At 49.7% G+C, this 11,078-nt stretch overlaps 2 protein-coding genes across 2 annotated transcripts; both read right to left on the bottom strand.

Moving 5' to 3' along the window:
* Window positions 1-3,240: 3,240 nt before the first annotated feature.
* On the bottom strand, window positions 3,241-5,091 carry LOC125521404 (zinc transporter 5-like). Its single transcript, XM_048686465.1, has 3 exons — window positions 4,167-5,091; window positions 3,898-4,047; window positions 3,241-3,805 (listed from the first exon to the last, which is right to left on the bottom strand). Exons 1-3 carry the CDS (start codon window positions 4,764-4,766, stop codon window positions 3,500-3,502), a joined length of 1,056 nt encoding a protein of 351 aa, XP_048542422.1. The 5' UTR covers window positions 4,767-5,091; the 3' UTR covers window positions 3,241-3,499.
* A 1,689-nt stretch (window positions 5,092-6,780) lies between these two features.
* On the bottom strand, window positions 6,781-8,301 carry LOC125521399 (zinc transporter 9-like). Its single transcript, XM_048686460.1, has 3 exons — window positions 7,603-8,301; window positions 7,346-7,495; window positions 6,781-7,268 (listed from the first exon to the last, which is right to left on the bottom strand). Exons 1-3 carry the CDS (start codon window positions 8,227-8,229, stop codon window positions 6,963-6,965), a joined length of 1,083 nt encoding a protein of 360 aa, XP_048542417.1. The 5' UTR covers window positions 8,230-8,301; the 3' UTR covers window positions 6,781-6,962.
* Window positions 8,302-11,078: the final 2,777 nt, after the last annotated feature.

The following is an 11,078-nucleotide window of genomic DNA, read 5'->3' as shown; positions in this document are numbered from 1 at the left end:
AATTTTTTTCATGTGAATGGTAAAAAAATTCTATGTTAATGTGACATTTTCAAAGCGTTGTGGAAGCAATTTGTTGGTGTATCAACTATCAAGAAACAAATATGTTTTCAGAAAAAATCTGCCTCATTCAGGAGATGCACAGAAGCACATCAAGAAGCAAGCATGAAGGACGGCGCCGCCCCTAGAGGGTGTCTCGGGGGGTGTTTCCCCTCCTGCTGGCGTAACCTCCCTCTCTCTCCATCTCTCCTCGCCGCCACACGAGGCTGGCGCCGGGCCATGCCTGGGGCGCGGTCTGGGACTGCGGCGGCGGGGCCGGCTCCGCTCCGATCTGCATCAGAGGGTCTCGGATCCGGGCGGCGGCCCCTGGCGAGGCTCCCTGTCTCCTGCGGCGGGCAGTGGGGTTGGCGTGGTGCCGGCGATCTAGTCGGGTGGCCGACGGATCTCCGGTGGCCTGGGGCCTCCCGTGGCTGCCTTGGCGGCTGGCGGCGCCATATCTGGCTGCTGGCCTTCTTCCCTGCTCGGTGCGCTTCTCCTGCGAGGGTCCCTGGGTGTGCTGTATGGCCTGCCTATGGGATGCGGGCGATGTTGGTGGTCGGGATCCAGATCGGGGGAAACCCGGGTCGGCTCCGGCCGGCCGCGACGACGACGACGCCCGCGGGCGCCGATTTCTTCATGGAGACGTATGTTAAGGTCTGCCCTTCCACTCCCCACCACCTAGCTTCTCGGGTGAAAACCTAACTCCGGTGGGCGGCGGCGGCGTCTTTGGCGCCGCGACCTTCTTGAAGGCGCCGCCTTGAGGGCTGGGTGGTGGCGGGCGCTGTTTGGGGTCGGTGACAGTTGCCGACGGCGTGCCCTTCTTCGCCCAAGCCTCCGCTTTTCCTCCTACGCGTTCTGGTTCTCCTGGGGGCGTCGTTTTGGAGTAAGTGTTGGCTGGGAGGATGGTGGAGCGGTGCTTCATCTCACACATTGATGGCGGCGGATGTCGGCGGCATGGCGCTGTGGAGGCTTGACGTCCGATGCACGGAGATGGACTCGCGCAGGAGAAGGTTGTTGTTTGGCGTCATGGTGGCGTCAATGGCGGAGTGGCCAGACAAGGTAGAAGCCTCAATTTGATTGAAGACGGACCTGTGGAAGATGGCGGTGACGACACACGAGTGCGTCTGACCGTATTATGCCCCAGACCCGGTATGTGGCTCGGCTGGGGCTTTCGAATGTGTTTCGGCTTGCGGCTTTTGATGTTAGGCTTACGTGACTGGTCTGGGTAGTGGCCCGGCTAGCACTCCTTCATCATATTGGATAGGAGTAATGGCATATGTTGCCAAGATGGTGGATTCAGGCACATTGGTGTAATACTTTGTAAGGTCCTCAAGAATAATCAATAAAGTGACCGTATGCATCTTCCAGATGCAGAGACCGGGGGTCATCCTCATTTTCTAAAAAAAAGAAGCATGAAGGACTGAAACAGATTTACTCATTACAAATAATAATTTGCAATTGAATTTGGTGCACAGGCATTAAGTCCAACAATGGTTTGTAGGCACGGGGATCATAGTACAGCAAAGGTGTGAGTCATCACAAATTGTTTACGCGTCTCCCGGCTCAGGTGTCAGCCGTCATGGCCAAGAGGACAACGTAGCGCCCTGCGAGTGATATGCGGTGGTTGTCACGACGGCCAGCCATACTCAAACCTTAAGGCAGAGAGTTCATGCCAGCATGGTGGTGGTGTTCCGCACATGACAAGTGTGTTGTGGTCGGGTGCTCATCTCGACATGGGGCAGCGCCGTGAACGTGCCTACTTGAGCTCTATGGGGAGCTTTTTCTTGCCGAGAATGACATTCCTCATTGTTCAAGAATCCTCCTCCTCTCCTACTAGTTCTTTCACTTTTCTGGATTTATTTTAAGCTTTCCTACGATATTTCTTAAATAGGAGATGGCATTCTCGTCGACTATGGGACGCTTATGGTGACTTTGTCAATTTCAAAAAAATTTGGCTCGGTCCCTTAAAAAATGATGAGTGTATGCATGCGTTCATAGGATTGACATACATGTGTATATGTGAGCGTATGAGTTTGTACTGCATTTGAGAAAAGACATTCAAAAGATGGTTTGGAATGGTAATTTTATTCATGATTTTTTTAGATATCTCAATCTATATTTCGAGAAGTATTATGTACAAGCTAAAATTCAGATCCTTTACCGGCCCGTGCTGCACACTACTAGTCAGAAAAGAGTACGAAGAGGTTTTTGCACCCGAGCTCAAATGAGCTCGGGTGAACAATAAATTCAAAAATGTTAAAAAAACTGATTTTTTATGGCAAACTTTTACAAATGATCTAAGATCTTGCAAATCATATCGCTCTGTCGGGCGCTCTACCGGGCCTCCCCTTTATTGTAGCTCGGTTTTGGGGGTTTTACTGTTTTGTGTGGTTTCCTTCAGTTTTTCTAAGGGTTTTGTTTCCTACGTTTATTCTTTAGTGGTTTCCATCATTTTTCTTCCGATTTCTTCCTTTTTATCTTTTATTTTCATTTTTGTTTCCTTTTTTCCTCAGTTTCTTTCTTGTTTTTTTTCTTTCTTTTTCTTGTTTTCAACACATGTGTATTTTTTTATATGCATGGTACATTTTTTATACATGTCTAACTTTTTTCAAACGTATGTTTTGATGGCTACCTTTTTTCATACATGTTATATATTTTCCGTATGCATGTAAAATAAATACATGATTAACATTTTTAATACACATGTTTGAATAATTTTCTGAATACGTGTTAAACATTTTCAGATACACGTTGGAACATTCTTTGAATGATAGAAACTATATTTTAAACTATGCTTTTTTTACATTGCACAAAGATTTTTCTTAAATGTCGTGAACACATTTTTGAAACTCGTGAACATTTCTAGAAATATAATGTAGAACGTACGAAACTTTTTCTGATTACACAAGCATTTTTAAAATTGTATAAACATTATTTATAAATGTTGCGTACATGTTTTTCGAATGCATGACATTTTTTAAATGTCACAAGACATTTTTCAAACACATGGTTAACATTTCTCATACACATAATTAACATTTTCTACTTTTTTCATTCCCTTTATACAACTGGAACATTTTTTATACATGTTTATTTTTTTACATGCATGATTGACATTTTAAAAAAAATTAAGGAAGTGCATAAATATACGCATTTATTTTTTGCGGGGAAGCACTACTCCATTCCACCTATGCTAAGAACATCTACAGACAACTGGATTATATTCGAGGGGAATCTTTCACAACTCTGCATTTCGCTTTTTCTCAAAAAAGAAAAGAACAAAGAAAAAAAAAAACTCGGCTCTGCGCTAACGACCGCTCATCAGCAATCAGTGTGTGGTAGCTCGGCAGCCTTGTATTCCAAAGTCCAAACTTTGAGCTCCGGCCTACTACTGATTGCCTACCAAGGTCAGCCCCCTAAACAGTTCAGTCCAGAAGGTGATCATCTTTCGTGAGCGGTCGGGTCAGGCCCAGACCGCGAGCAGCGACATGAGGCCGGCCCCGAGCAGCAGCGAGACGTTGAGCGCGAGCTGCAGCCGCGCCCTGCTCTGCACCCTGGGCTTGCTGAAGTCCTCGGCCAGGATGTCCACCAGCGCCATGTACACCAGGATCCCCGCCGCGGCCGCCTCCAGCAGCCCCTGCACCACCAGCGCCGTCGGGCTGCTCTCGTCGTACACCGAGGATATCGCGATGCCCACGCCGATCCCCGCCGGCGTCGTCAGCGAGAAGAGCAGCCCCATCGCCACCACCGACTTGAGCCGGAACTTGGCCTGCCGTGAAACAGAGAAGTGCACGGTTACTTTCAGTGGTAAATTTTCAGGCACGTGGAGAAAGAAACTGCGGTGTGCTCTGCTCTGCTCACCTGGACGATGCAGCCTCCGAGGCCGATGCCCTCGAAGAGCTGGTGGAACGTCAACGCCGGCACCAGCGGCCGCACCGTGCTCGGGAAGTCGGAGGCGCCCAGCGACATCCCGATGATCAGCGAGTGGACAACCACGCCCAGCTCCAGCACCTTCGCAACCACGGACCACAAGCCAATCAGACACGATGCGACACCCGACTCGATTGCAACGCTCTGTTTTGTTTCTATCTACGTATTTGATATTTGATGATTGAAGGGACCGTGCTGACCTGCGAGATGACGCGGTGGCGCACGAGCTCGTCGCCGTCGGCCGGGGCGGCCAGCATCGACATGCCGTGCGCGTGCCCGTGGTGCCCGTCGGGGGCGGATTCCGGGTCGTCATGCGCCGGCTCGTCGGTGACGGCGGCGGCCCGCTTGGCGTTCGTCCGGTGGAAGTACCCCGTGGCGACGGTGTCCACGATGAGCGTGGCGACCGCGGCGAGCATGGCGACCAGCCCGGCGAACGGGAAGCGCTTCCACGGCCCGCCCACCAGGCACGGTGACCGCAGCGCCTCGAAGGCGGCGGGCAGGATGTGCACCATCCCGGTGGCGAGGATGACGCCGCCCGCAAAGGCCTTGACGGCGAGGAAGAGGTCCGTCTCCGGCCGGAGCGCGGGGAACCGGCGCCCCAGGGACGGCAGGCCCGCCCCGACCGCGCTCCCCGCGAGGATGCAGAAGATGGCGATGATCTTGAGCCGCAGCGCCTGCGCCTTGTCGCGCCCGGCCGACTCGGCCTCGCAGCCGTCGTCGCCGCCGCCTCCAGGCACGGCGAGCGCGGGCGCGACCAGGACGGCCACGAGGCAGAGCACGGCGAGCGCGCGCGAGCCCATCGGCTACGCGGAGCTACGAAAGATCAAAGATGGCGCGGCGGCGGTGTGCGAGTGCGACTGGAACTGCGGCAGAGATTGGCTGGCGCACGCGTTTTTTGTTGGGAGGGTTCTTGTAGGGGTAGGAGGGCCGCCATTTGAGCCTGGGTGGAGCTTGAGCGGCGGCTCCCAGATGAGATGGGTGTGCTCACTATGCCGAGCGCGCCTCGATGCACGCGAAGGGCATTCATCGTTCGGTTTGGACGTTTGTTTGCTAGTACCTCGCGCGGCCAAATTGATGCCTCCATTTGGCCCAATATAACTACCACCACTGCTTTATTTAGTGTTTTTACAGCTACTTATGGCCTTGTTAATGCGTGTTGTTTTCGACGGGACAAGGACTAACCATTGCCATAAACATGAGTTAGGCTCTGTTTGGTTCATTAGTCTTAGAATTTTTTTAGTCCCTAAAAAGTCTCTTCCTGTTTGATTCGTGGACTTAACATGGATTAAAAGATCATATTACAACTATAAGTTCCTTCTTAAGAGTTTTATTTCATAAATCAGACAGCTCACATACATAAAATTTACAGCTACTTATGAGCATCTTGGTGTGTTGTTTTCAACGGGACAACGACTAACCATAACCATGGTTAATCAGACAGCTCACATGCTCTAGGTTCATATCTCCTTTTTTTTTTGATAAACTTTACAGCTACTTATGAGCATCTTGATGTGTTGTTTTTAACGGGACAACGACTAACCATAACCATCTAGAGTTAATCAGACAGCTCACACACACTCTGGGTCCAACCGGTGTGTAGCGTGGTTAATTAAACGGCTAAGCAGTAGGCGCACGGGCCAAAAGAAATATAAACCAAGCTACAGTAATTAACACTACTATAACAGCTACAGCAAAGAGTCGGTTTCGGCGGTGGTCGCGTGCAGGGTGAGGAAAAAGTTGGCATGTTGTTATAGTGTCGACACCCTGGAGAAAACAAGACAGGGTCTTCTTCTCTTCTGGTCGCGGAGAAGGGGGGTGAGGGCACCGCTGGCCCCGACGTTTTCGGTAACGTGTAGCCACATGAAGGGCCCATGACATCATCTGCCGATTTTCTCAGATGTTCGTCTCTTTTAGCAGTCAATCTTTTCATTTTCATTTGTCGATTCGTGACCCTGACTGCGCCCGCGCACGCGCACGTGAGACGGCTTCGTTGTGTACAACTTTTGATCGTTGCCATGGTGTATACTGAATGAACGGATAAAGGCATATCTAACGCTGATCCGCAAATTTTCTCCGGCATCTGTCTGTGGACATGAATGTTGGAGCCGGCCATCGGACGCTACGCGCGTAAATTTCGAACATAGTTTAACTAAACCAGACGAAATTCAAGCAAACAATGTGGATTTCACTACAATTCAAATATAATTTATATAAGACAGATGGTATTTCGATCGTTTAACTAAAAAAACTAAACCCTATACCAGACGACCACCTTATACACGTGGACGCCCTGTCCTGCTGCACCACGGTCGCCATCCGTGTCGTCCTCGTTGTTGTTGTCCCTCCGGCGGTGGAAGGGCGCCGAAGGGCCGCAATAGCCTTGTCCGACGGATGGCTGCATCTCGCGGAGGAGCCGCTTCGCCTCCTGTTGCGTGGTGTGGAGGGTTGCCTTGGCCACTGCCGACGATGCCGGCGAAGCCAGCGAAGCCCTGGCGGCGACGCCTGAGAAGTCGCGTTAGTCAGCGTCGCCCTCCCGTCTGGTCAAATCACAGGCATCAATGTCGACCGCTGCATGCTCTGGGGCGACATGAATGTGACGTGATAAGCGGCACAGGCGTTCGATGGAAAACGCGGCAGAGGCGGGGGGGGGGGAGGATTTTTGAGTGGGCAAGGGTAGTCACAAGCGGACGTGATAGCGGTCGGAACGCCCGGACCCCCCACCCCCTTGTCTCCGGTTTTGCGGAAAGAAGTGCGTGCGGACGGCCCAGCGGACCGATACATGACCGTGTTGGACGGCAGAACACGTCTAAATCATGCGGAAGAAGGGAAGACCAGACCCCCATGTAGTTTGATAGTTTGATCTACTATACATGTATACATTTTTACTAGCAAGCAACCAAAAAAACCTCACTATGCCCCCCCACAAGATGACTGAACCAAGAACAAGAACAAGAGAAATTCTTCAAAACGATTTTTTTTCAGGTGAGGACGATATCTCAGGCCCATATGGCAAGCATGGACATGAGAGCCGTCCCAAGCAGCAAGGAGAGGTTTACGATGACCTGCAGCCTTCCGTTGCCCTGCACCCTAGGGTTCATGAAGTCTTCCGCGAGGAGGTCGACGAGGGCCATGTAGTTGAGGATTCCGGCGGCGGCGGCGCTGAGCATCCCTTGGATGATCAGGGTGTTGGGGCTGTTCTCGTCGTAGACGGAGGATATCCCGATGCCGATCACGACGCCGACCGGCGTGGTGAGTGAGAAGAAGAGCGCCATCAGCAGCACGGACTTCAGGCGGAATTTGGCCTGTCAGAAGTTTCATTCATTTACCGACGGTCAGCCTGCATTATCTACCTCAGTTTACGGACCTGCTATGTACGTACCTGAACGATGCATCCTCCGAGCCCTATCCCCTCGAAGAACTGATGGAAAGTTAGCGCGACCACGAGTGGTCTGATCGTGCTGGTGCTCTGGGAGGCGCCGAGAGACATGCCGATGATCACCGAGTGCACTATGATCCCCAGCTCCAGCACCTTCAGATCAAGCACGCGTACATGCATGTACAAACAGTAAGCGTCGATCGATGCAACAGCTTAGTCACTGCGGTAGTATGAAATGGAATGGATGCATGGATCGGCACCTGCGAGATGACACGCTGGCGGATGAGCTGCGCGCCGCCGTCGTCGGACGCCGCCGCCGATGACGCGACGACGGCCGACACGCCGTGGGAGTGACCAACGTGCGCGTGATGGGCCGGCGTGGCCTCCACGTCGTCGGCCCCGACGACGGCCGCGGCCTTCTTGGCGTGCGCGGCGCGCTGGAAGTAGCCCGTGGCGATGGTGTCGACGACGAGCGTGGCGATGGCCGCGAGCATGGCGACGAGGCCGGCGAACGGGAACTTCTGCCACGGCCCGTCGACGAGGCAGGGCGAGCCGAGCCGCTCGAAGGCCTCCGGGAGGATGTGCACGAAGGAGGTGGCGAGGATGACCCCCGCCGCGAAGGCCTTGACGCCGAAGAAGAGGTCCCTGTCCGGGCTCAGCGCCGGGAACCTCCGGCCCAGCGACGGGATGGCGCAGCCCGCCGCGCTGGCCACGAGGATGCAGAAGACGGCGATGATCCTGAGCCTCAGCGAGCCCGCCTTGTCCTGCTCCTCCTCCTCGCCGCCGGCCTCGCACTCGCACTCGGCGCGGGCGAGCAGAGGGAGGGAGGAGACGGCGACGAGGAAGAGCAGGCACAGGGCGGCGAGCTTGAGACCGGCTGCTGCCATCGTCTAGCCGTCGGGGGCGAAACAAGAACAACGGTGATGAGCAGCAGGAGAGACGACGCACGCACGCATATATACCAGTACAGTGTTGCAAGCCAGTGTACCTAGTAAAATGAGATATTATATCGGTGTGAACATATCCGATTCGCGCAGAGACTTTCTCAAGAAGCGGATATTATGAACAGCAAGCCGATATTCCCAATGTCAACAGGGGGAAACTTTAGAGTTGCCATTCACGTCATGCAACTTTTCATCTATATATCTATCTATCTAGCAGTATATACGCATGTGGTGCATGAGAGGTTGCAGCGCGCCACTTTTGGGTAATATTATGTGCGCACCACCTTACCCTTTTGTTATGGATGCTATGCACTTTCGATCTCTGGTCGATCTCTCGCCATTTCTGCGTCCAAGATGCCCGCAGTTGGCCGCCATGCATGCAGAGTTGCAGATGCAGCACCAGCACCAGCTCTCTTCCGCCGCTTCACACTTTCCTACTGAGGCATGATTGGATGGCTTTGGAGCCACTGACGGTTGGACAAATGGCTTCCCTAGAGTTAATAATGCTCAACTTGAGCATCTTTCAAAGTTCCAATGTCAACTTGGGCATCTGGTCAAGGCCGCAGCCTGTGCCGGTGCAGTAATACTCTTTCTCCTGAGATGTGATCTGTGCAGAAAACAAAAGATTGTTGAGATGCAGTGAGGGTGTCGACACCGTGAGGGCACGGCATGACATGGTTGACTGTGTTTCGCAAGCTATTGATCTACCAGGTAGCATAGTCTATTCACGCCTCGGATTTCTCGGGCTCACTCCACACTACATTGGAGATCCAACTAGATCGGCTGCAACTTTCCCGCCGGTGCCGTCACATCTCACATAGGGCAAGAGTGCCGTCATTTGTGTATGCAGATATGATTAACAAGCATATAAAACTAGCGGAAGGATAATCTGGTCATAGGATTGTAACCTATCTAGGATAAGTAAAAACAAATTCTCGTGGTGCCTTTGTTCGACCAAGTAACTGGAAACTTGGTAGCACGTCTGGTACTAAATTAACAACAATTAATATGGATAGGAGAGAGTAGTAGATTATATCCCCGGACGCATATTTGTAACAAACTAGCACGTTGGATATGTTTCAAAAGTGTCACGGCCTTATTTATGCATAAATCCTGAATGCACCATATTATATGGACATGAAGTTTCTTATCTCGAGCTCATATGAACTTGGGTTAACAGTAAAAATGGAAATAGTTGAAAAAACAAAAAAAAACAAAAAAAATTGTGACTAACATTGGCAAATGTTGTGAGTGATTGGAAAGTTTCATCTTGAAAGGACATTTGTAGAAGCCGTGGCAAAACAAAATTGATACTCTAAAAATGTTATTTCCAAAAGCATTTTAGAGTGATGATTCTGTATTTTTTGCCTTAACTTCCACAAATGTCATTTCATGATGAAATTTACAAGCACCCAAAACATTTATAATTGTTTGCAACAGAAAAATCAGAATTGTTTGAATTTATTTATTTTTTTCTGAATTTAACTGTTCATCACAAGCTCATTTGAGTTCGGGGCCAAAAGAGTACTTTCGCACATTATATCAGGTATAGAATTCCACATATTTGAACTACACTAGATAATTGCATGTGGATTGCAACGTGAGCATAAGCATTATTAGACTGACCCGTGATCGTAGGCTAAAATTATAGAAAGTTTTTATATACAATCATCATGATTTACCCATTGTCTTATTATTAAACAATTATTTGGTATTCCATCTAATCCTTTATATAAGATGTATTTGTTTTCTAATAAAATTTTATAGAGTAAGGTCCAATTTTTTAATTCCTCGTAATTCCTTTTTAGCCCTAAAATATAAAAGTATATCTCCCCCGATTGCATGTATATCTCCTTATAGCAAAAGAAGGAAAGTATCTCTTTCCCGATTGCCTGTATATCTTCCTTCACCTGTCACTAACCAACAAATTAGCCAAGGCTAATTTCATCCTAAATTCTCTAAAATTATGTTCCTTAGTTATCGTGCCAAAAAATACACCTTACATAAAGGAATGGAGGGAGTAAGAATATATTCACTTATCCAAGAAAAAATTATTGTATTTTGGTAAGTTAATAAGACGTGGGAGAATCGACGGAATTTTTTTAAAATATTATTTTATTTTTACGAAATTGCAAAACAATATACTCATTTTAAGATATTTCAGTTATATACCCTGTCGGCCTTGTCCAGGCCGAAGAGTGACACTTCGGCTGAGCCGTGGCCGAAGACGGAAGAGGTCTCTTCGTTTCTACCCTGGCCGAAGAGCTATTCTTCGTAGTTCACCAGGCCGAAGAGAGTCCTTCATTCAGGTGGCCGATAGAATCTCAGCGGCTCGCGCAACTCTTGATTATCTCAGCCATTCTGTCATCTCGTGGCTTGCGGTCTCGAAAAGAAAAAAACAGCTCGTGGCTATCCATGTTTACATGCCGGCCGGTGTGTGAGTATCAAGTATGTACGTGTATGGGTATTTGAATACGTGCCCATCTGAGTGAAAAGCTTACCATCTAAGTGAAAGCTTGTCGTTTGAGTAAAAGATCGCCATCCGAGTGAAAATATTGACATCCAAATGAAATATTGTCATCCGTGTGAAAAGTTGCCATCCAAATGAAGAAATCTAGTCGGACAATCTGAGTGAAAGATCATAACATCCGAGTGGAGTAATTCAAATCCAAGTACTATCGGCCAATCCGACAAGTTTAAGATGGACCCAAAAGGTTATCTAGTTTTCTTCGGATGGAAAAATGTTCAACATGAAAATTGTGCGTATCGTTGAAACGGTCAACTTTGGTTTT

Source organism: Triticum urartu, chromosome 1 (assembly GCF_003073215.2).
Source record: "Triticum urartu cultivar G1812 chromosome 1, Tu2.1, whole genome shotgun sequence".
NCBI lineage: Eukaryota > Viridiplantae > Streptophyta > Magnoliopsida > Poales > Poaceae > Triticum > Triticum urartu.
The sequence above is the reverse complement of the archived record's forward strand: the minus strand, read 5'-3'. Positions and strand labels throughout refer to the sequence as shown.